Here is a 25,271-nt window from a genome sequence, read left to right as displayed (position 1 = left end):
TGCCCCCTCTTTTCTCAAAACATCAGATCAGGAGATTCTTGCAATGGGAGGGGTGAAAATATCAACACTTTTTCCAATCTGGAGGGTTCCATCGCAAAACCATTTCTTTTGTCTAGTTTAAATGCCTCGTGAAGTTGGTGTTATTGTAACCAACCTGACAGATGTTCCCTAATTTCTTCGAAGTTTTTTAGTTTCAGTTTATTTCCTTCCTCTTTTAATAATACTTCGTATATTGGCCAATTCCCTTTCATATATTTCTTTCTTCAATGCTAGTGCTGTTCTTAGATTTCAGGGAATGATAGATCCAAAAAGACTAAAGCCTTCCTTGGAATTGTATCCTGTACTTCTGACTGTGTGTATGCAAAAGCGTAGGAAATGTCTGCGCTGGATAGCCTCCTGTTGTAATCCATGGCTGCTGTAGTGGGCGCTCTTACCCATGTAATCTTGAAATCATACATTTTCTTTGGGAATGTTGTTAATTCATAATCGGAGGTCAGAGCCAAGCGGTTCAGCAAATTGAAAATGAAATGGAATTACGTTTCCTCCTACAGATTCTGCTGAATTGCATTTATTTCAACAAGGTAGGGTTGCCGTATTTCAAAAAGTGAAAATCCCAACACAAAAGTTGTTGAGCTTTTCCCAGACATTTCTGCGAATTCCACTTTTTGCGATGGCCGAATCCCAGCTATGTCCGGGAAATTCCAAACATATGGCAACCCTACAATATACCCAACCATGGTTATATTTTCAGAGCAGGGGCAGCCAACGGGAGGCCCTTCAGATACTGCTGGACACCACCCCCATCCTGTGCCACTGAGGCTTATGGGAGTTGGAGTCCAACAACTTCAAGAGGTCTGCAGGATCCCCACCCCCCAGTGGCGTAGCGTGGGTTGTCAGCACCCGGGGCAAGGCAAGTAATTTGCGCCCCCTAACCCATGGATTTGCGCCCCCTAACCCTAACCCCCAGATGTTGCGCCCGGTGCGGCCGGCCCCCCCTGCACCCCCCACACTACGCCACTGCCACCCCACCCCCTTCTTTCTCTCAAGAGTTATGACAGAGTAGCACCCACCTGGGCATCCTCTGGTCCAGGGGTCAGCAAACTTTTTCAGCAGGGGGACAGTCCACTGTCCCCCAGACCTTCTGGAGGACCGGACTATATATATATATTTTGGGGGGAATGAACGAATTCCTATGCCCCACAAATAACCCAGAGATGCATTTTAAATAAAAGCACACATTCCACTCATGTAAAAACATGCTGATTCCTGGACTGTCCGCGGGCTGGATTTAAAAGCTGATTGGTCTTGATTTGGCCCCCGGGACTTAGTTTGCCTACCCATGCGTCTGGTCCCTTCCGCAAAGAAGTTGGTGCTGAAGATCAGTGTTTGGCTCCTGCGACTGAATGAACTATCAGTTGCCTCAAGGTTCAGTTTAAACACACTTTTTAACATCTGAATCAGGGGAAGGGAATCTTCTGCAGCCCATGGGTGGGTGGGGCCCAAGGCCCATGTGAGTGAAGCAATTGATGCAAAGTTTCCCATTGTACAGAACACCCTCTCCCTTTCTACACACACCCCTCTCTATCTGCCATGTGGAAAAGCAAGAGTCCAAGGGCACATTCCAGACAGGCAAGGACCTTCAAGGAGAGTATGAAGTATGGCTGGTGAGGGGAATGGATTGGGGAAAGGGGGTGTTGTCTGGGAATGGTTCTGGGGGCCAGATAACAAGGACTGGAGGCCACAGTTGGCTCCCAGGTCTGAGGGCCCCTAGCCTTGATCTAAATGAAATGTGAAGTGCTGTGTCAGCACTATGACAACGAAACACGGCAGTATCACTACGGTTGAGGATGTTTAGCCTGGAAAAGAGGAGACTCAGAGGAGATATGGAATATCTCAAGGGCTGTCCCATGGAGGATGGAGCAACCTTATTTTCTGCTGCTCTAGAGGGTAGGACCCAAACCAATGGATTCAAGTTACATGAAAGGAGAGTCCGACTAAACCTCAGGAAGAACTTTCTGAGAGTAAGAGCTATTCAACAGTGGGACGGATTCCCTCTGGAGGTTGTGGACTCTCCTTCCTTGGAGGTCTTTAAGCAGAGGTTGGCTGGCCATCATAGATGCTTTTGTTGAGATTCCAGAATTGCAAGGGGGGCTGGATTAGATGACCATTGGGGTCCCTTCCAACTATACAATTCTGTGATTCTTTGATCCACAGGAAAACGCTGCATCCACACTTCCCTGTGGCAGCTGGGGCTCATAAGGCAAAGGACACGTTAGCCTATGGTAGGCAGAATACAAACCAAGGGCAGGTAGAGTCAGCACAGATCGCAATACTAGCCCCATTTACCTGAGAGTATGCCCCAGTGAACATAAGAACCCCTTGAAAATGTTTAGGAAAAGAGTGCTTTTATCTTCAACAACCTGTCGCAATCCAACATGACTCAGAAGGCAAGTGTCTCACAACATTTTAGTCCTGATAATTTATGTTCCTTGAGTGATTCTTATACATGTTGAGGACTAACTTAAATCATGCCTACGTATGCATGCCAGAGGTTCTTTTATTTAGTGGCATTCCAAAATTTTAGAATTGTAAATATAAAAATAAATATAATGAATTAACATATAATAATTAAAATCTAAAATAATTTTGGGATAGGCTTTGTGCCTTTGGTGGTCCTTTAGCTGCTCATCTATTGGGAAAATGTGAACAGATTTGTCTACTAAAAGGTCAAAAACTTTAAACCTTATCTGCTGCCAGATTACTGCAGGGACATTTTATCATCTGTAACGGGGGAAAAGGCATTGCATACACATTTATTCTACCACATTGTATAATCAGGTCTCTATACTACATAATTGGCTCTCCATATTCCTAACTGAACATAAAAAGTGATGCCAGACTCAGCTTACCTTATTCATTTTTTACTTGATGTAAGTTTCTTTTCATTTATGGTTTTCAAATCATGGAAGAAGCCTAGCAAAATGACGCTTTGGCACTCCTTACAATGTTTTTATATATGCTGAAAGCCGCCCAGAGAGGTTCTTCCCCCACCTTTCTCATTCGCAAGGCCCCTAAACACTTCAAATAGAGGATTCCTTGCAACATTCTCCCCCACCCGCACCTATGTAGCATCTGATCCTTTAACCAATGCACACCGGGGAGCTTCTCAAAAGCTAACGTCATTATTGCACATTCCCCAGATCCGGAGACAACCGAGATGCAAAAAGCAAATGCTTCAAAGCAGGACAAATATAACCGAAAATCAAAATCCATCAATCCTATCCATGCGCGCGCAGTGCGCAAATCCCATCAAGCTTGCAATAAAGATTGGATCTAGGTCAGGGAGGCCCGCGCTACAGGAAGCCCGCAGATTGCACATTCCCAGCTGAAAATCGTGGAAAAGCCTTTAAAAATTATTTTTAAGGCTTCCCAAATCCGCTTGCCGCGCATAAGCTGCCGCGGGCCCCGGCGCTCCTCGTGGCGCGCCTGATGCGCAGCGAGCGCGCTCCAGTCCGCGGCCGCTTCTATCCCGCATCACCACGAGGCGAACGAGGCAGGCGAGTTGGCGAAGGGGGCGGAGCCGCCTCTTGGCCCCGCCCCTCAGGTGGACCGAGGAGATAAAAGCCCCCGCGCTTGGCCGTCGAGCAGGCAGGTGCAGCGGCAGCGACAGCGATGGGCAACAGGGTTACCCGCGAGGATTTCGAGTGGGTGTACACGGAGCAGCCCCACACGCAGCGAAGGAAAGAGATCTTAGGTGAGCCATCCTGGGGATCCCCATGGGAGGTCATTGCCCGCCTCGTTTTCCCACCACCCTCTGCTTTCTTGCTCCAGACCTCTTTCCTCCTAAAAACGGACGGCGTTAGGGGTTAATTCTCCGCCAGGATCAGGCCCTCTGTCAAAATCGCTTTGCCTTTTAATCCCAGGGGAGGGTGGCCGGGGACAGGGGGGCAGCTGCCCCCTCCAAACAAAGTAGATAAATAAAAATATATAGCAACCTCTTCTCAGATACGTCGGTTCTGCCCACCACCACCCCACATAAATCCTGGCTACACCCATGTGTGTTGCTCGAAGGGCTGGCTGTGTGTGAAGATAATGAACTCTGCACATGCTTGCGGGTTCTCTTTTCGTTGCTGTTGCTTTCCGAACAGTTCCAGGGTCCTGGCGCGGAAAGGAGGGCTTTGATGGGGGCAAATCCTGGCTCCGACAACGCCTTAGGCAGGCAGCCTTTCCTGTCATGTCCAGTTTGCATCGTCTTCTCCACTTCTCTTTCTCGCGTTTCCTTATAGATCCAGAAATACACGGCATAGCGAAATGTCTCTCTCTCTCCCCCCCCCCCTCTCTGCCACGCTTCAGGTTGCAAACTTTCCCCCTGGAAAGGGGCTGCTGTGTGACAAGCAGAAATCCTACGGGTGAAGCCTTTTCTCTTCATGCATTTGTGCGCAATGGGCGGGCGGGGGGGGGGGGGGGACTCACCTGGATAATTCTTGCTTGTCATGGAAACCTAAGGAAGGAAGGAAGGGAATTCCCAGGTTGGGGTGCGCCCCCTCACCCCCTATTTCCCCATAGTCTCCCCATCCAGTTTCTGACAGCCAGCGCTCCTTTTTGAAAATGTTCCTGGAAAGCACAAAATGTTGCCTCTGAAACCACTTCTCCAATTTGAGTTACAGATAGGTAGCCGTGTTGGTCTGCCATAGTCAAAACAAAAAATTTTTTTTCCTTCCAGTAGCACCTTAAAGACCAACTAAGTTAGTTCTTGGTATGAGCTTTCGTGTGCATGCACACTTCTTCAGATACACTGAAACAGAAGTTGCCAGATCCTTCTATATAGTGAGAAGGTGGGGAGGGGTATTACTCAGAAGGGTGGTGGGAATGGGTGATTGGCAGATGATCAACAGGCTCATCACAGCTATCTGCCAATCACCCATTCCCACCACCCTTCTGAGTAATACCCCTCCCCACCTTCTCACTATATAGAAGGATCTGGCAACTTCTGTTTCAGTGTATCTGAAGAAGTGTACATGCACACGAAAGCTCATACCAAGAACTAACTTAGTTGGTCTTTAAGGTGCTACTGGAAGGAAAAAATATTTTTTGTTTTCTCCAATTTGGTTACTGAGAGACAGTTCTGGTAACATTCAGAGACACTTTCCTTGTGAAATAAGGATGGAGGCATAATTTTTTTTGTTCTTGTTGTGTGCACATATGTATATGTGTGTGTCTATGTATCTGTGTGTCCCATACCTTTCCTCCTCCAGGGAGGTCAGAGTAGAACCCTGTACACAGTTCAGTTGGCTGTTGAGTCAGATTATCATGGGAGGCAGTGACAAATCTGATCACTGCACCTGACTTCGTTAGTCTTCAGGTCAGGTTCTGTAGCTATTCAAAGTCCTGCCCAGCCAGCACCACACCCATAGCTAAATAGGTGTACTTTTTTTTTCTTATAGCCTGTGGGTGCAGTGAAAAATTGCCCAACCTCTGCCATACTTTCCTTCCTTTATCAATTCCCATAACATGACATGGGAAATTGCAACACGGTACACTATGCAAAACACACTTTGTTATCTGCCCCCCCCCCCCGGCAGGGGCCATTTTATTCTGCTGTGTCCTAACCCGAGGGCCAGTTTTGCATTTTCAACTCTTTTTTGCATGTTTACGGTACAGCGATCCGTATCTAGGGGACTAGTTTTAGAAATGGGGTGACTTGGGTTCAAACCAGCCCTCGGTGATTTAAAGATATCATCCTAATTCGCATTGCACTGCAATCCTTACCTGGGAGTAAGCCCCATTGGACTCAGAGACTTCTCAGTAGCCATGTACAGGATCAGGGGTGCCAACTTGAATAAAATATTTGGGGGGAGGACCCAGGTCACTTCCACCCTACATAAGCAAATACATGACTCAGCACAGCCCCAGAAGTTGGCTCCTATGTGATGGACTGTGTCCCTGCTGGCGAAATTAAATAATGAGCAATTATGATGCTTATTATATTTATTGGGACGCGGGTGGCGCTGTGGGTTAAACCACAGAGCCTAGGACTTGCCGATCAAAAGGTCGGAGGTTCGAATCCCTGCGATGGGGTGAGCTCCCGTTGCTCGGTCCCTGCTCCTGCCCACCTAGCAGTTCAAAAGCACGTCAAAGTGCAAGTAGATAAATAGTTACCGCTCTGGCGGGAAGGTAAACGGTGTTTCCGTGCGCTGCTCTGGTTTGCCAGAAGCGGCTTAGTCATGCTGGCCACATGGCCTGGAAGCTGTACGCCGGCTCCCTCGGCCAATAAAGCAAGATAAAGCACCGCAACCCCAGAGTCGGCCACGACTGGACCTAATGGTCAGGGGTCCCTTTACCTTTACCTTATTATATTTATTGGTCGCTTTCCCCCAGGAAAGAAAACTCAAAGCAACATACCAAAACAAAAAATGAGGAATGAGTCCTTTAAGGCTGCACCCATCGTTTGATTGCGTCAGGTAATCTTGCACTATCTCTTGGGACCTGCAACAGAATGTTCCGAGTTCCAGTCTGCCAGCCATACTCAGTTCCAAGATGCTCTATTCCATTTTCATGTCCCACCTGCAGTTAGCATTCCAAGGTCACTGTCCTCATTGGGCTGTTTTGGGGGCATCCCTCTTAGCATTTCCCTCTTAAACTCTGTAAATCTTGGTGTTTCCCCGGCTATTAGTTCCTAGATCCGTCCTGTCTGTGAGGGCTTGGAGAGGTGCTGCCAGTCAGAGTAGACAGGCTGGGCTCAACAACTGCTAGCACATATCTCTGAGCCCAGGCAGTGGAGCCTTAAGCGTGGTTTTCTCCCAGGTGGACTTCGCATCATGAACTCCCCTGCAATCAAATGTCACCCGGCAGTGGTCATTCGGAAGTGCTAAAAACTACATCAAGCTGCCCCCTTAGCTGGTTTGGGGGTCACCCCTGGTTCTGGTGCAGGTCAGATCAATGCACCTCCCTCATTCTCTTAGATTCAGGCAGATGGCTAGGGCAGCTGGGAAATGAAATGCACACTCCAAACAGCCTAATGAGTATTGGCTATTTTCAGTGGCCAGGGAAGACTGACTGATTATTGCCTGGCTGGGGAAAATGGAAAACCAGGTGGGTGGAGGAATCTAATGGAGTATGCTGGAGTAGGGCATGGATGGCTGGAAGGACCACTCCACACTGCATAGACACACATGCATGTATATGCGCATGCACATATATACAGATATATTTTTATGATTATTATTTAAAAAAAAATTATTGAAAGATTTTCATGGATAACAAAGCTACATATAACGTTTCTGTTTTCAGTTCACAGAGTCCTTCCTGTAGGTCAGCTGCTTTGTGTGAGAGACGTGGCTGTCATAGGCATTATGAGATTGGGGGGGGAAGAGGTGGGAGAAAAGGGGGAGGGCAGTACACACAGATACAGTGGTACCTCGGGTTAAGTACTTAATTCATTCCGGAGGTCCGTACTTAACCTGAAACTGTTCTTAACCTGAAGCACCACTTTAGCTAATGGGGCCTCCTGCTGCTGCCGCGCCGCCGGAGCACAATTTCTGTTCTCATCCTGAAGCAAAGTTCTTAATCTGAAGCACTATTTCTGGGTTAGCGGAGTCTGTAACCTGAAGTGTCTGTAACCTGAAGCATATGTAACCCAAGGTACCACTGTAATTTAGACATGCCAGACATTTCTGAAGAGCCGGTCTTTGAAAAAATATGTTCCGTGTCATTTACCAAAACAGAATCAGGCTCATGTTAATTTATCATTAATAGCCTATATCCCACACCCCTTTATACCATTCTTCCATTTTATATTCTGCTTGCCCCTTCCACTTCCTAGCTATCATGATTCCTGCAGCTGTCAATAAAATATGTGAGCATGTCCTTCATGGCCTGCAAACCTTCCACCCCGTTGTAAATTGACAATAATGCTACCTTTGGACTTTCAGTCAGCTTTAACCCAGTAATTTCTGTTCCGTTGAGGTAAGATAGGGAATACACAAGAGAAATTATTTTGAAGAGATATGGAAGGAATTTGTACTGTTACAACGGAAAGGGGTCAAACCTTCGCAAGAGGTGTTGAAATTTTGGGAGGTTGGATCGTTGCAATGGAATGGTCTCGGTGGTGGAGTGCACATTTTTATTCTTATTTATGATTATTACTTTGTCAAAATAAAAAATAAAAATGGGGGTGGGGGTGGGAAGGGAACCAGAAATGTCAGGGGAAAACAATAAAACCAGAATCAGGCTGATGCATGTCCTTTGTAAATCAAGGCTTGGAAAACTTGGCATTTTATTTATTTATTTGAATTTATATAAGGTTTCATTGTAAACAACAACAACAACCTCAAAGCTTCTTACAAAAAGAATGATTTAAACCATTCGAAATAAGAATAATTAAAACCAACTACTATTCTCTTAAGCAGGGATGGGAAACCTGCAGCCAAACTGAATCTTCAAATTTAGCCTGCATGGTCACTTCCCCCAGCCTCCCCCCAGCTGCCCCACCTGTGTAAGGCAAAGCAGATTTTCCACTTTAAAGCACCACAAAGGGTTCTGTGCAAGCAAGCCCTGTTTGGGTGTGGTGCTGTCATGCCCCATTGATCTCCTGCTATCATTGTGGGCAGAGCTGAGCCCCAAAGGTCCCTCACCTGTTCTCTTAAGGGACTCCATTTGACTAAAGATTTCACTACCATTTGAATTGCGTGTGCAAAAATGCAGCAGCAGTGGTCAGAGGATGTGAGGCAACTAATTTCGTTAGGTTTAACAGCACGGCCTCTCGGACACTGGTTGCTCCATTTCAACAGAAGGATCAGTGGCCACACCCTGCACTAACACTTCGATGCTTTTATAATCACAACGAGCCAAAAGGCAAGAACGGAAAAGAAAGAATCAGACATTTATTGCAGGCACTCTGCCCCTTTGCTTTTGTCCCAGGATGCAGCCAACTACTTTTAAAGCTTGCAAGCCTCACCTGAAGAGTAATTGGCTCATGTGAGCAAGCAAAGTAAAGAGAGATAAGTAAAGTCAACTCAAACCACAGGGAATGCAATGAAATAATAATCATTTCTTTTTTAAAAACAAAAAAAATGACGATTGTAAGGAATTTTCCATATCACCTTTTCCTCAAGAGGCATGCCTTTAATGCAACAAGTATATTGTCACAATGGATTATTATCATCATCACATTTAATATTATCATTAATTAGCATATTAATATTAATTAATATTATCATATCATTAATCAGCATTAATTATTATAATTAATTAGTTTTAAACGCAGTATAAGGAGTCTCTATAGGAGTATATTGTATTTTAAAATGGGGTTTCGGAGTTTTTAGGGGTTTTTGAGAGTCTTATGTAGATTTTTCCATTTCATTGTTCTGTATGGGACAATGACAAGAAAGATACCATATTGTACGGTATGGTATGGTATCATATATGTAGGCTTGTTGATTGTGCTACACAAGTACCTTGAGGCAACTTGTGAATAATATTAGTGAAACAGACAATAATATTTTTTGCACTGGGTGCTGTTTAGACCCAGAATGGAGGCTTTGTAAATTGATCCTGGCAACAATGCAGCTTTTGATGTCTGGGAAAGGATGGCAACTGATTTACCGACTCATCCAGTTCTTTAAAAAAGGGGAAATGAGGTTGGGGCACGATGCACGAACTCACATTCAGTTCAGCAGTGTGTGCGTTCACCGTTCAAAATGGTAAACGAGGTTCACATGGCGATGATGGGATCTGCTTTTCAGTCCTCATGCAATTTCAATTTCTCCCACTCACCCCCCACCCCTCATGCAGGCCACACTGCTAAGACTCCGTATCTTGTTGCTGTTAATTATTAGTCACATTTTTACCCTCAAAGCAGCGTACACCTTAAAAATGGAACTAACAAAGACATTAAAATCAGGTATAAAAAAAACAACAACAATGAGCAAAAATTAAATACTCCTCTGGAAGCATATCTAAAGGAAATAAGTCCTACCTACCCCAATTGAACACCACAAAGTCCCACTACCCTCTCAATTAGAAACTCAAAACCTGACTAAATAGGTTTGTTTTTGCCTGGCAGCTAAAGGCAGACAACAATGGCACCAAGCAGGTTTCCTGGGGAGAGTGTTCTGCAAGCAGGGAACCACCACTGAAAAGGCCCCTTTTCGTGTTCCCACCCTCTGGTCCTCCCATGGATGGGGCACACGGAGAAGGACCTCAGGTGATTATAGCAGATAAAAACATGCTGGCTGTACAGAACCTCCATGGGACACAAGAACCTGCCTTATGACAAACTAGGCCATTATTTTATTTGCAGCAAGTGTAGCTAGCCTGCAATTCAAGTTTCACTTCAGTAACTCAGAATCCACAATTGTTTTATTTATTTTTTAAATGCTGGGACTGCACTCTGGGTGCCAATATACCCTGTGAGGAGGTCTGGACCAGGGAAAGGAGCACTAATTGTAACTTGCATACCCTCCAACATTTCTCCGATGAAAATAGGGACCTCCCATTCCATAATGATTATTTTACTATTTATACCCCACACATCTTACTGGGTTGTCCCAGCCATTCTGGGTAGCTTCCAACACATGTAAAAACATAATAAAACGTTAAACATTAAAAAAAACTTCCCTTCAGATGGCTCAGGGGTCAGATAACTCCATACCCTCCAACATTTCTCCAATGAAAACAGGGACATCCTAAGGAAAAGTGAGACATCCTGGGGTCAGATCAGAAACTGGGATGGCTTCTCTAAATCAGAGACGTCCCTGGAAAATAGGGGAATTTGGAGGGTCTGAACTTGATGGGCCAGCAGCTGAATGGAATGGTGTCAATTCAGTCCTGGCAGCCAAAGAGACAGGAAAACCAGCTACAGGGAGGCTTATTGAGAAAATAGAAGGGCTAGCTTGATGCTGAGAATGAAATGTGCAGAGAACTCTTGGCTATGTGGGATTTTATCCTCCACTGCTCTATTCTTGGATGCCACTAGAGGGAGTCCAGGCAACAACTTTTCTGATTCCCACCACTGCACTGCACATCTGTCTCTAATTCTTGCAGGTTTCTTCTGCTACCAGTCCCCCTTCCATGCAGGGAGCTGCAGAGGAGGGATGGGGAGCTGCTGGGTTCTCCCCTTCCCATCCCATCCTGTCAACATCTACCATATTTTTTGCTCTTTAAGACTTACTTTTTCCCTCCTAAAAAGTTAGGGGAAATGTGTGTGCGTCTTATGGACCGAATGCAGGCTGCGCAGCTATCCCAGAAGCCAGAACAGCAAGAGGGATTGCTGCTTTCACTGCGCAGCGATCCCTCTTGCTGTTCTGGCTTCTGAGATTCAGAATATTTTTTCCCCCTTGTTTTCCTCCTCCAAAAACCAGGTGCGTCTTGTGGTCTGGTGCGTCTTATAGAGCGAAAAATACGGTTCACTTGTCTGTTTGAAAACATTGCTTAGCTACCATTCACCAGAAGCTTGGGGAGAAAGAGGCCTGTTCTGAACCACACCAGGCAGGGCAGCCCCCACCATTTCTTCCCTATGGGTGGGAGGAGACCAGCAGCTCCTATTCACTGTGAGGATGCTGTACTGGCAGAATGGAGGGTGGTGGGGTGTTTGCTGGGGAGACAAGAAGTCCAGCCTCCAAGGAATACACCACAGCCATTGCTGCCACCGTGGTGGCAGCAGCGGGCAATGTATTCCTTGGAGGCCAGATCTGCTGCCTCTGTGGATCCTACCGCCTGAGGCAGTCGCCTCACCTTGCCTAATGGGTGGGCCAGACCTTCGTGGAGGCCTGGTTTATGTCGGGTAGGTAGCCTGATGGATATTAGGGGCAGAGCGATTTGTCTAGTTGGCACCACAATTCCACGATTGGATGCCAGGCAGTTTGGGCTACATTTGTCCTAACGTTTTTTTTCCTCCTCAGCGAAGTACCCAGCCATCAAGTCTCTCATGGGGCCAGATCCCTACTTGAAATGGATAGTGACGGGGATGGTGTTCACCCAGCTTCTGGCCTGCTACCTTGTGAGAGACCTTTCCTGGAAGTGGATCTTCTTCTGGGCCTATGCTTTCGGGGGCTGCATCAACCACTCCATGACCCTGGCCATCCACGACATCTCCCACAACGTGGCCTTTGGCAACAAGCAAATCAAATGGAACCGGTGGTTTGCCGTCTTTGCCAACTTGCCCATTGGACTCCCCTACTCGGCCTCCTTCAAGAAGTACCACATAGACCACCACCGATACCTTGGCGGAGACTCGTTGGATGTGGACATCCCCACGGACTTTGAGGGCTGGTTCTTCTGCACTCCCTTTCGGAAGATGATCTGGCTTGTCTTCCAGCCCCTTTTCTATGCCTTGAGACCGCTCTACATCAACCCCAAAACAATTACCGAGATGGAAATACTTAACGCTTTGGCCCAGTTCTCTGTCGACTTGATCATCTACTACCTGTGGGGTTTGAAGCCTGTTGTTTATTTAATATCAGGGACATTGCTTTGCATGGGCTTGCACCCTTTTTCGGGGCACTTCATAGCAGAACACTATATGTTCCTGAAAGGTTATGAAACGTATTCCTACTACGGACCCCTCAACTGGATCACCTTTAACGTGGGCTATCATATGGAGCACCATGATTTCCCCAGCGTTCCTGGATCTAAGCTGCCAATGGTAAGCTCTAGAGTTTTTGACTCTTGCAAACAGGTTTGGCTCTCTGGGTGTTGCTGAAATGCAACACCCTTCGGCTCCAAGCAAGCATGGCCAGTGGCAAGGGATGATGGGAGTTGTGGTTCAGCAACATCTGGACGAGCCAAAGGTTGTAAAGCTAGTTTACATATGCAGCTTATGAAAGAAAAGTGGCTCCTGAATCCTGAAATTAGAGGTGGTGCAGTTAGGTAATTTTAGACTCCGGACTTAACGACCTGGTAGGAAGGCATCTATTTAGACAGTAGCATGCATTAACTTCAAAATGCGATAAGCCAGCCTTGTTGCGTTTGGGAGCCTCCCTGCTCATACCTGCACCTTAATGTCATCGCTGCTCGGGGGGATGCAGTGGGAATAATGGTATTTAAATATACAGCATAAAGTAAGTGAATGCAGACACTATTTTGTAGCTGGCTTAAACCCAAGCACACTCTAGATCAGTGTTTCCCAAACTTGGGTCTTCAGCTGTTTTTGGACTACAACCCCCATCTTCCCTAGCTAGCAAAACGAGTGGTCAGGGATGGTGGGATGATGATGATGATAGCAGCTACTCTGGGCAGCTTACAGCACATATAAAAACATAATAAAACCTCAAACATCAAAAACTTCCCGATACAGGGCGATTGTAGTCCAAAACCACCTGGAGAACTAAGTTTGGAAAACACGACTCTAGATGAAAATAATACCTTCTAAGCCTTAGGAAAGATGCTTTCATAGGAATCTGAGGGCAGTGAGGAGAATTATAGGCCTAGGACTTGCCAATCGGCAGTTCAAATCCCTGCGACTGGGTGAGCTCCCATTGCTCAGTCCCAGCTCCTGCCAACCTAGCAGTTCAAAAGCACGTCAAAGTGCAAGTAGATAAATAGGTACTGCTCTGGCAGGAAGGTAAACGGTGTTTCCGTGCGCTGCTCTGGTTCGCCAGAAGCGGCTTAGTCATGCTGGCCACATGACCTGGAAACTGTCTGCGGACAAACGCCGGCTCCCTCGGCCTATAGAGCGAGATGAGCCCAGAGTTGTTCATGACTGGACCTAGTGGTCAGGGCTCCCTTTACCTTTACCTTTATGTTATTACAGTCATACCTCATTTTACGTCCTCTTCATGTTACGTTCTTTTAGGTTACATCCTGCGGCGACCCAGAAGTACCGGAAAGGGTTACTTCTGGGTTTCTCCGCTTGTGCATGTGCAGAGGCACAAAATGACGTCATGTGCATGCGCAGAAGCGGAGAATCGCGACCTGCGCGTGCGCAGATGCGCTGCTGCAGGTTGCGTTCTTTTCATGTTGCGAATGGGCCTCCGGAACAGATCCCGTTCGCAACCAGAGGTACCACTGTACAGTGGTACCTCGGATTAAGAACTTAATTTGTTCTGGAGGTCCGTTCTTAACCTGAAACTGTTCTTAACCTGAGGTACCACTTTAGCTAATGGGGCCTCCCGCTGCCGCCGCTGCGTAATTTCTGTTCTCATCCTGAAGCAAAGTTCTTAACCTGAGGTACTATTTCTGGGTTAGCAGAGTCTGTAACCTGAAGCGTCTGTAACCTGAAGCGTCTGTAACCCGAGGTACTATTGTACTGGCAAATAGATGCAACCTCAAGACACTCTGTGCTGCTTTTTCCCAGATCTTTTTTTATTAAGTTTAGTAGTATATATAAGCAAACGTTCATGAAATAAAAGCACAGCAAAACAATAACAGTGTGTAACCAGTTAAGTGTCATTTATCATCAGGGTCCAGAAAAGCGCAACTCCTCTAAGGAGAAAGGTTGCAGGGTTTAGGGAAAAAGCAAACAAGAGGTGACATAGAATCATAGAATCATAGAATCATAGAGTTGGAAGAGACCACAAGGGCCATCGAGTCCAACCCCCTGCCAAGCAGGAAACATCATCAGAGCACTCCTGACATATGGTTGTCAAGCCTCTGCTTAAAGACCTCCAAAGAAGGAGACTCCACCACACTCCTTGGCAGCAAATTCCACTGTCGAACAGCTCTTACTGTCAGGAAGATCTTCCTAATGTTTAGGTGGAATCTTCTTTCTTGTAGTTTGGATCCATTGCTCCGTGTCGGCTTCTCTGGAGCAGCAGAAAACAACCTTTCTCCCTCCTCTATGTGACATCCTTTTATATATTTGAACATGGCTATCATATCACCCCTTAACCTCCTCTTCTCCAGGCTAAACATGCCCAGCTCCCTTAGCCGTTCCTCATAAGGCATCGTTTCCAGGCCTTTGACCATTTTGGTTGCCCTCCTCTGGACACGTTCCAGTTTGTCAGTGTCCTTCTTGGACTGTGGTGCCCAGAACTGGACACAGTACTCCAGGTGAGGTCTGACCAGAGCAGAATACAGTGGCACTATTACTTCCCTTGATCTAGATGCTATACTCCTATTGATGCAGCCCAGAATTGCATTGGCTTTTTTAGCTGCCGCGTCACACTGTTGGCTCATGTCAAGTTTGTGGTCAACCAAGACTCCTAGATCCTTTTCACATGTACTGCTCTCAAGCCAGGTGTCACCCATCTTGTATTTGTGCCTCTCATTTTTTTTGCCCAAGTGCAATACTTTACATTTCTCCCTGTTAAAATTCATCTTGTTTGTTTTGGCCCAGTTCTCTAATCTGTCAAGGTCGTTTTGAAGTGTGATCCTGTCCTCTGGGGTGTTAGCCACCCTTCCCAGTTTGGTGTCATCTGCAAATTTGATCAGGACATGATGGAGGTTTATAAGATTTTGCATGTTGTGGAAAAAGTGGATAAAAAGTATAGGCTGGGAAAGAAAACGTGGTTGAGCAACACTTTTACAAAGGTGTGTTGCCGTCTTCAGAAGGCACAATACATCTCTAGACTCCCTTTTGTTTTTGCTTTTTTTGCTGTAAGAGACTAAGGGTCAAGGTGGATGATAGGCCAAATGCATGCTCATACTTCTTGTATGTCTGTGTAGCAGTGTTCCATTTTGTTTCTGCGTCTGTTTAAATAGCAGTTGAGGAGGGGAAAAGGAAAAGGAAAAACAAACACAGACCTTAGTGTGACCAATGTTTCCCCCATAAGCACAGCAAGGTGGGGTTTTTTTAGGTAGCTGGCTTTTGTTAAAAAAGGGCTACCGATCCAACGTTTGTTCAACTCATTAAATAGACTTCATGCAAATATGTGAGCACGACTGATTTTGATTCTTAACTTAGTTGGACATACACACGCACACACCCAGTTCTGTGGCATGCAGGGAGTTCTGTGGCTTGCATTAGGTTCCCTACACCCAAAAGCTAATATCTGCAAGAAAAGCTGCTTTGGGAAAGGAGATTTTCATTGGGACTGCGATACAGGAGGAAAGATTTTTTTAAAAATAAAAAAAGTAACCTGTCATCCCCATGTGCCGTGGTCCCAGTTGACACGCACCCCCCCCCCGATGTATGTTTAAAAAGACACAAATCCGGGTATATGAACTGCAGTCGTGCGTTCAATTCTTTAGCTCAGAAGCTGGCCCCTTCCCTTTTCCTGCGCACATATTCCCAACAGAGCCCAGTCTTATCAGCTACTTTGTGGAATGTGGTGCGATCGGCTCCCCCCACCCCCCCAAGCAATACAATAGGGCTTGTCATACTTTCAGGCAGGTTATTGCCCTGGGGACAAATAAGTAACTTATTAAATGAGTGCCTTTCCGGAGTGACAAATCCAACTGGCTTGTGCAATGACAGTCGCTGCACACAAATGTAGATAGACAAGTCGAATTCTGCCATCCCAGTGATTTTTCTTAATTGCAGAGTTCCAGAACAAGCTTTATAACCCGTTCGAAGCCAGTAATAGCCGTATCACTGTTTCCTTGGCATGGTCTGCTTCCTGCTTGTTCCTGATGGGGCACTGAGATAGCTCCGTTGATAGAGCATGACACTCTTAATCTCAGGGTTGTGGTTTTGACCCCAACGTTGGGCAAAGGATTCCTGCTTTGCAGGGCCTGGACTAGTCGACCCTCATGGCCCCTTCCAACTCTACAATTCTGTGATTTTATGAAATGCAGTAATTGGGTGGCAAATGTATATCATTGACTGTTAAGGTGACAAAAGGAAAGGAAGCTTCTTGTTATTGTTGTACATAGTTTTGCCTCTGTGACGCTCCATAGTTTTCAAATGTCTTACCAATGGTCTTCAGAAGGGAAGGGTCTCTGTGCCAGTCCTCTGATGGATGCAGAAAGCCAGCCCCAGAACTCTCTCCTTTGAAGTTATCGCCCGGTGTCAGGTGATAAGCAGGTAGATGGGACTTATCCAGCTTTCAAAGTTGGCCCACAAAGTGAGGGACTTGGCAGGAAGGAAGATCCAGCCCACTAGCCAGTTTGAGTTCTCTACGCCTTTCCTGCTATAAAACACCCCCCTCCCTGTTTCCGCGTGATTCATTCCTTCTAATTTCACTCCTAACCAACCATCCAAAACCGGAACGGATCCTGAATCACACCGACACTTGTGTAGCAGTGCAGAATGGGGCAGCTGTGGACCGCCCCTCGTCCTTGGCCATTGGCCACACCGGCTGGGGCTGACGGGAGCTGGAGACCGCCTTAGGTTCCCCAAATTTCTAGGATTGCATCAAAGTACATGGAAGCTTATGCAGAAAGCATCTAGGAGCGTATGTGACCATCCACTGCGTCTTCTGTTTGGAGGCACGCTTCTTCTGCTAAGGGATGTTCCAATCCGATGGCAGCAGCCATTGCTAGACTGACCCATGGACCTGCCTGCAACAGGGAGCTTGCCTTAGTCTGCTCAGTGCTGTCTACACTGACTGGCAGCAGCTATCTGGGTTTCCAGGCAGGGAACTCTCCCACCACCTACCTGGAGAAGCAGGGGTTCAAACCTGGGACTTTCTGATCTGCTCTCCCCACTTTCTGTCTGCTTGCTCACAGAATTAGCCATGGGGCTGGCGGGTGGTGTGCAACTGCTCCCAACTGCGGTTAGACTTGGGGCAGCCTTTCTCAACCTGGCGCCCACCAGATGTTTTGGCCTAGAACTCCCATCCTCTCTGACTCACCCGCCATGGGCTCAGGCACACTTCAGTTTGCCCTGCTGCTTTCCTCCAGGAAAACCCATGGCTTAGCACTGAACTGGAGTGAACAACAACTGGGCTTCCTGCAGATGTTTGCTCCATTGCTATGAAGCATGGGACAAGGGGGAGGGGAGTGTGGAAGACAAGGCCCATGGCAGATGGGACTGATGGAAGTTGTAGTCTGGGGCAGGCTGTCCTAGGTCTGGATCAGCAAGAAGGTAAAGGTAAAGGGACCCCTGACCATTAGGTCCAGTCCTGACCGACTCTTGCAGTGCTCATCTCGCTTTATTGGCCGAGGGAGCCAGCATACAGCTTCTGGGTCCTGTGGCCAGCATGACTAAGCCACTTCTGGCGAACCAGAGCAGTGCACAGAAACACTGTTTACCTTCCCGCCAGAGCGGTACCTATTTATCTACTTGCACTTTGACTTGCTTTCGAACTGCTAGGTTGGCAGAAGCAGGGACCGAGCAACAGGAGCTCACCCCGTCACGGGGATTCGAACTGCTGACCTTCTGATCAGCAAGTCCTAGGCTCTATGGTTTAACCCACAGCGCCACCCACGTTCCGGATCGGCAAGAAAACATAGTACAAATCCAGCAAGCTGCATTATGTCCTACCTGGACAGTCACAGATTCCTGCAACTTTGGCTTACATTTTAACTTGGAAGCTGTCAAGTGAAGGTCAAAAATCTGTGCTGGGACTGGGAAAGACAGAAACAATGGAGCTTTTTAAAAAAAGCATTTTATTTTTTCTTAGCACACCTTAAAACTGGTAGGGCTTCTGCCAGCCAACAGGCCTTCAAGCTGCCAGCTGGCTATTCCCAGTCTAGAAAACAGAATTAATCATCTAAATTATCTGACTGCCCCGGTTCTGTCAAATGAATGCTCAGGTTAGGTTGCAATGCTGCCATGGCGTGAGGGAGATTCTTGCTCTGCCACATTCAGAGCCCTGCTAGCTCCTCGAGGCCAAAGGATGAGGGATCCAACAGGACTTTTTCCTTCCCTCTTCCCTTCTCCCCTCGACCGACTGCAATGGGATTTGAATTCCAAGATGTATGAACCATGAAAAATCTCTTCGCTCTCAAAAGTAATCTGGGTCACTTTCATTTGTTCATTGGGTTTACTCTTGGCATAAATTCTATTAGCCTGCATTCAGACAGCACTCTATTCCGTTTTCTGGACGTTTTCTTACACGGCAATTTTAACATTTTTATATCATCTGTCATGCCACGTAAAAGCCACTGCAGAAATTTAGCACACATTTCCACGTTAACTGCTTCCGGGGGGGGGGGGGACCACCTTGCAAGCCTGCTAACTCAGAAAAACACAGGAGTTTTGTGCTCGGTTTGCATGTGTCAAAATTCAAGGGTGGGGTGTTTTTTGGTTTTTTGGAATGCAGTTCTTTCCTGCCGTTTCAATGGGTAAATCATGGGAGAACAGAAGTGCGCATGTGCATAAAGGGTGGCAACACATCCACGAGTGTCAGCTGTTATGTCACACCACACTCACTGGTGTGAATGAAATTTAGGGTGACACTGCACTCTTGGTCAAAGGCCAGAGTTTCATAACACAGCAGGTACTGCCACTTTAAAGCAGCATTAGAAACCTCATGTCCAAATGCATTCTAAGATAGATGTTTCACAGATAAAAGAACACTGGGTAAAAATTTTCTTTTGCTCTTGCAGGTAAAGAAGATAGCAGCAGAATATTATGACACCCTGCCTCAGCACCAGTCTTGGGTTCGAGTTCTCTGGGACTTCATTTTTGATGACTCCATCGGTCCTTATTCAAGGGTGAAGAGAGTATGCAAGCTGGCATCAGACTCTCGATAGCTGCGGACTCTGCCCTTTCTCCCTTTATAAGCTTAATGGACCTTTGCACCCTGTATACTTCCCCCATCCAAACAAACATAAACGAGTCTGTTCTCTGAACAGAGCGTACCCAGTAACCACATAAGAGCTGATGTTATATTTCTGACACCCAAGGAGTTTTTGTAACTTCGATATGAAGAAATATTACAATGAAGCCAGTGGGAAGCACCTGAAAATGTATAATATAGTTTTAAAAAAATTAACAGACCTTTTTCTTTTATTATCTACTAGGCTGTTTGACATAGGGACGCAGGTGGCGCTGTGGGTTGAACCACAGAGCCTAGGACTTGCTGATCAGAAGGTTGGTGGTTCGAATCCCCATGGCGGGGTGAGCTCCCATTGCTCAGTCCCTGCTTCTGTCAACCTAGCAGTTCGAAAGCACATCAAAGTGCAAGTAGATAAATAGGTACCACTCTGGCGGGAAGGTAAACGGCGTTTTTCGTGCGCTGCTCTGGTTTGCCAGAAGCGGCTTAGTCATGCTGGCCACATGACTCGGAAGCTGTACCCTGGCTCCCTCAGCCAGTATAGCGAGATGAGCGCCGCAACCCCAGAGTCGGCAACGACTGGACCTAATGGTCAGGGGACCCTTTACCTTTACCTTAGGCTGTTTGACAGCCTGGCTCACCCTGGTTTCCTGATGCTTTGAACTACATTGCTCATCAGACATGGTTAGGAACAGTGGGATCTGTGAGCTCAACGTTTATATTCCAGGGTTGTTTCAATGAAGAGGTGAGACACTTTCCTTCTCACAACAAACAGGGAGACATCTGGACAGACACACAAGAGTAGCCGTCCAGCTGAGAAGTCTCCCGCTCTTCTGCCAGCCCCTGAAGATGCTAGAATATCAGGATCAAAATGTTTCTCTTCAGAGACCTCATGTTCTCTGCCTGCCCCTCCGGAAAGGACTGGAGAGTTAGGGGAGCATGTCCAAGGACAACAGTGGCAGAACCAGGACTCACTAGTGGGTCACAGTCTGATCCAAGGTGGGTTGCAAGAGGGAGTGCTACCACCATGCAAATATATGGGAAAAGATTGAAGATGCATCATATGATCGTTCCCCTGGATAACACAGACTCCAGCAGTCCTGGGGATCATTGTAATTATCAAGCAGGGACAGCTCAGTAGAGCATAAGGCTCTTAATCTCAGGGTTGTGGGTTTGAGCCCCATGCTGGGCAAAAGAGTCCTGCATTGCAGAGGGTTGGATTAAATCAGGGTTTCCCAAACTCCAGCTCTTTTTGGACTACAGTTCCCATCATCTGTGACCACCGGTCCTGCCAACTAGCGACGATGGGAGTTGTAGTCCACAAACAGTTGGAGGCCCAAGTTTGGGAAACATTCCACAAATGGGGAACTACCACTGAAAAGGCCCCGTCATGGGTCATTGATGGTTGGGAAGCCCCCAGAGGTGACACCAGCAACAAGGCCCTTAGTGGTGCATAGGGCTGTTTCTACACAAAGTGGGGGTGGTTTCAGAGACCACACGGCATATATGCCATTTATAATGTGGATCTTCCAGTTTGTGATGATTATGATGGTACTTTGCTTAGGTGATGGGAGGCAGCAGGGTTAGTGAAGTTCCTTGCATGGTCAGTTTGGGCCATCGCAACATCAAAGTGTAAACAAGTGTACTTCTTACAACACCCCATTTTTCTAGCACCACCAGGGACCAGAAACAAAATGCTCTGGGGGAGCCAGATTAGTTCCAGGGTACGGTTACCCCTGATTTTGCTAAGAAGCACAAAGTGTGCTGCAGAGGGATGAAAGAAAAGCCAAGCAATGCCACATGGACAATGAACAGTTTATTACCAATATGAACACAGATACTGTGAAGCAATGATGTACCGCTGTAATATTGTGATAGCTCTGAGACCAGGGACTTGCTGTCTGACAGCTGGGCATCGTTCGGCCTCTTCAGGCGATGCCACAAATAAGGTTTTGTTGGCAAAAAAAAAAAAAAGGTCTTCATTTACATTGCAGTCTACCAGTAAAATTACTCTGAAGTCATCTAGTAAAAGCGAATGGTTCACGTGTTTCCTTACCTACTATATACTAAAAAAAAAGTCATACATTTAAATAAGCAAATACAAAATACAAAAAAGGCTGACCAACTCTGATGTGCATTGTCAGATGAAATTTTAAAAAATCCAGAAATTTAAATTTTAATATTTTCTTTTTTTAAGATTTTAAGACTTCTCTCTCTCTTTTTAAATGAAGCAAATCCAAGGCAGCAGCAAGCCTCAAAGTCTGCTGAGTCTGCTAATAAAAAGGATTTAAGGACAAAAGACAGAGCCCGGTGTCCTCTTTCACCATCTTGCATGGTCTTTTGATGCTCGGAAATGATCCAGTTGCCTTTCACATCCTATGTGGCTTCTAGATGGTTCCATGGCCATTATGTCGTGCTGATTCTACTCAACTCTTGCCTGATGGCTGGAAAAAAGAGGAAACAATAAAAAAAGGGAATAAGCCGGAGCTTACGGTCAAGGCACTATACTGCCATAGCTTCACACCTAAGCTAAAGACCACTGACTGTATTTTGGGAAGTGGTTAAGATTACAAATGCGGTGGTGGCAGCAGCAGCAAGAGAAGGACGGTACAGATCCGCACACCATACACTTGAAGCACCTTGGGAGCTGCAGCTTACCCCCAACAGAGCTACAATTCCCAGCACCCTTAAACTACAGTTCCAGCTATTCATTTTGGGTGTGTGTTTTGCTTTAAATGTATGAAGGCAGTATGTACACCATCCTTCCCTTGCTGCTTGGTTCAGGGCTGGCTTACCTGTGGCCCCTCCAGATGTTGCCGGACCACGGCTCTGCATTGCCAGGGGGTTGGACTAGATGACCCTTGGTGGTATATCCCTTCGAACTCTACAATTTTCTACAAACTCCCAGCACCTCTGACCACTGCCCTGGCTGGCTGGCAGGGGCTGATGGGAGATGGAGTCCAACAGCATCACAGACTGCCCACATCTGGCTCACAGCAGATGGGATGATGGGAGAGTCGCAGGTAAGCCACCCCTGGCTTCAGCAACATATCGAGCGGCAAGGGTTGCCCTGGAAGGATGCCAAGGCAAGGCTGTTCAGTTGTGTGTGTAAGGCAGGGCTGATGTGGCAGCGAGAGCAAATATAAACACGGGTGCAAAACTGGATTTTTATGAGACATGAGGCTCTGCTGACCTTTCTCTGTGGCACAGGATTCACAAATGTTCCAGACCGAGTGGCAGAAAAAAGACTATTCCAGGTGTCTCTCTGGGGAGACTTAATCGTATTTCCTTCTCCATGGGAATAATATTTGTGGGTACTGGGCTAGGAATTGCAGATACGGGGTAGTCAACGTGGCGCCCTTCGGATACGGACCACAAATCCCATCATCCTCAGCCAATATAGCCGACGGTCAGGGATATTGGAGTTGTCATCCACAGCAACCAGAGGGCACCATGCTGGCTATGCCTGTCCTAAGAGGTAATTCGCAGTGTTTTCACCCCCACTCCCAGTTCCCAGGACTGGATGCGGGAAGGTGAACGGGCTGGCTTGAGCGTCATGCAATAAAAGAAATTATCAACGTGTCTTATACATACACTCCATGTTTAAGCAAAGGCATCTCAGCATACTAGAGAGTTTGATAGCTCAGTTGGTTAGGGCATGGTGCTGATAACGCCAAGGTGGCAGGTTCGATCCCTGTATGGGGCAGCTGCATATTCTTACACTGTAAGGGCTTGGACTAGATCAGGGCTCAGCAAAGTTTTTGCGGCTTGGGCCAGTTCATGGTCCCGCAGACGCCACGGTGGGTCGGAGCGCGCACACATGTGCAAACACTCCTTCTAGCGCAGAGAAGGCGTGCACAGCTTCCTATTGGTTGCAGGAGCTTCCTGCAGCCAATGGGAAGCTGCCCAGCGTCACGGAAGGCGGTCCTTGCTCTGTGCTGGTTCAGCACGGCGCACGGGAGCTGACCAAGCGGGCGGCTTGGCCCATGGGCCTTAGGTTGCCGACTCCTGGACTAGATGATCCTCAGGGTTCCCTTCCAATTCTACAGTTCTATAATGCTCACATACCTGGATTACTGATTAAGCCGTTCAACAGTGGAACAGACAACCTCAGGTGGAGGTGGACTCTCAGAAAGTGATGGGCAAGTTTGTAAGCAGAGGATGGATGGGCACCTATTAGGGAGGCTGTAGCAATGGGCTTCCTGCATTGGGTTAGGTGACCTTTGAGGTACCTTCCAACTCTGCAATTCCACCCTTGGCCAATGCGAGAAATGCATTTCATGCCCAACCACCCCTCCTCGCTTCTTACCATCGATTATCTCTTCTTTTACTTTGTGTAATTCTTTTACAACTTCCTCCAATATTTCCTTGAAAGACAAGAAAAAATTAAAAAATTAAAATGTCCTAAGAAAGAAAGAAAGAAAGAAAGAAAGAAAGAAAGAAAGAAAAGTCCTTTGCACTGATATAAATGGAACTTCTACTAACAAAGCACTTAACTGGTCCCTATGAGAGCCAGTGTGGTGTAGTGGTTAAGAGCGGTAGACTCGTAATCTGGTGAACCGGGTTCGATTCCCCGCTCCTCCACATGTGGCTGCTGGGTGACCTTGGGCTAGTCACACTTCTTTGAGGTCTCTCAGCCCCACCCACCCCACAGGGTGTCTGTTGTGGGGGAGGAAGGGAAAGGAGATTGTGAGCCGCTTTGAGACTCCTTAGGGTAGTGATAAAGCGGGATATCAAATCTAAACTCCTTCTTCTATGTTGCATGAGATCGCCTGCATGAGCTGCAGAATTGTTTTTATCAGTCACTGACTTTGAAGCAGCCATGTGTGGACGTGTACTTGTTTCCCATAGTTTATTTTGGTGAAAGTGTTGGCATAGCACCTAGCATAAACTTTGGAGTAAGGCTGCAGGTTCTACGTCTGCCCAGGAATAAACAGAACTGCTACCGATAAGAGTCGCCAATACAGTGGTACCTCAGTTTACGAACTTAATCCGTTCAGGAAGTCCGTTCTTAAACCAAAACCGTTCTTAAACTGAGGCACCCTTTCCCTAATGCAGCCTCCTGCCGCCAGTGCCCTTCCACCGTTCGGCTTCCGTTTTTAGACCGAGGTAAAGTTCGCAAACCGGGACACTACTTCCGGTTTTGCGGAGTTTGTAAACCGAATAGGGCTGTTCTTAAACCGAGGTACCACTGTACTGGGCAACAGGCCTAACCTGGTATAACAAGGCTACTTCCTATGTTCTTATTTACAGCAAGAAGCTGTAACCCAAAGAATAAATGAAAAACTGCTCTTATCTGCAACCAGATCCAGCGCCGAGGGCCTTCTGGCAGTTCCCTCACTGCGAGAAGTGAGGTTACAGGGAACCAGACAGAGGGCCTTCTCAGTAGTGGCGCCCGCCCCGTGGAACGCCCTCCCTTCAGATGTGAAGGAAATAAGCAGCTATCTTTAAAAGACATCTGAAGGCAGCCCTGTTTAGGGAAGTTTTTAATATTTAATGCTGTACTGTTTTTAACACTCGATTGGAAGACGCCCAGAGTGGCTGGGGAAACTCAGCCAGATGAGCGGGGTATAAATAAATTATTATTATTATTATTATTATTATTATTATTATTATTATTATTATTATTATTTCTGTGTGCAAAACTCCCAACTCACTTGTTTCATGCGATCAAAATCTAAGGTGTCCATGGCCACGTCATTGCTGCTGCTTGCAGGTTTCATCCTAGAA

General features: G+C 46.8%; 2 protein-coding genes across 30 annotated transcripts in view; one reads left to right on the top strand and one right to left on the bottom strand.

Annotated features, from left to right (window-relative positions):
* The first annotated feature begins 3,629 nt into the window (after nucleotides 1-3,629).
* Nucleotides 3,630-21,840, top strand: DEGS2 (delta 4-desaturase, sphingolipid 2). 2 transcript variants are annotated; one of them, XR_014549374.1, is made up of 4 exons: nucleotides 3,630-3,754; nucleotides 11,901-12,643; nucleotides 19,372-19,788; nucleotides 20,161-21,840. XR_014549374.1 is itself a non-coding variant. In XM_083619322.1 (3 exons), the coding sequence occupies exons 1-3, from the start codon at nucleotides 3,673-3,675 to the stop codon at nucleotides 19,516-19,518; spliced, it is 972 nt and encodes a 323-aa protein (XP_083475448.1). In that variant the 5' UTR covers nucleotides 3,630-3,672; the 3' UTR covers nucleotides 19,519-21,840. The 2 variants fall into 2 exon arrangements, 1 of the variants encoding a protein (XP_083475448.1); XM_083619322.1 differs by having other exon boundaries at nucleotides 19,372-21,840.
* EVL (Enah/Vasp-like) overlaps nucleotides 21,345-25,271 on the bottom strand; it is a 141,696-nt gene continuing 137,769 nt past the window's right edge. For all 28 annotated transcript variants that reach the window (XM_083613075.1, XM_083613049.1, XM_083613050.1 and 25 more), the window contains 3 exons: nucleotides 25,199-25,265; nucleotides 23,851-23,908; nucleotides 21,345-21,985 (listed from right to left, as the gene is read on the bottom strand). In XM_083613075.1, coding sequence (XP_083469201.1) covers nucleotides 21,948-21,985; nucleotides 23,851-23,908; nucleotides 25,199-25,265 — 163 coding nt within the window. In that variant the 3' untranslated portion in view covers nucleotides 21,345-21,947. The remainder of the gene's footprint in view (nucleotides 21,986-23,850; nucleotides 23,909-25,198; nucleotides 25,266-25,271) is intronic.

This window comes from Podarcis filfolensis, assembly GCF_964270895.1.
Source record: "Podarcis filfolensis genome assembly, chromosome: 1".
In the NCBI taxonomy this organism is placed as follows: Eukaryota; Metazoa; Chordata; class Lepidosauria; order Squamata; family Lacertidae; genus Podarcis; species Podarcis filfolensis.
This window is presented reverse-complemented; position numbering and strand designations above follow the sequence as displayed.

What these genes read in the sequence shown, in the direction of transcription:
- DEGS2 (XM_083619322.1), top strand. Translation starts at nt 3,673, where the DNA reads ATGGGCAACAGGGTTACCCGCGAGGATTTCGAGTGGGTGTACACGGAG. An exon ending in GCGAAGGAAAGAGATCTTAG is followed by an intron (nt 3,755 to 11,900) that starts GTGAGCCATCCT and finishes TTTCCTCCTCAG; the next exon opens with CGAAGTACCCAGCCATCAAG. An exon ending in CTGGATCTAAGCTGCCAATG is followed by an intron (nt 12,644 to 19,371) that starts GTAAGCTCTAGA and finishes TTGCTCTTGCAG; the next exon opens with GTAAAGAAGATAGCAGCAGA.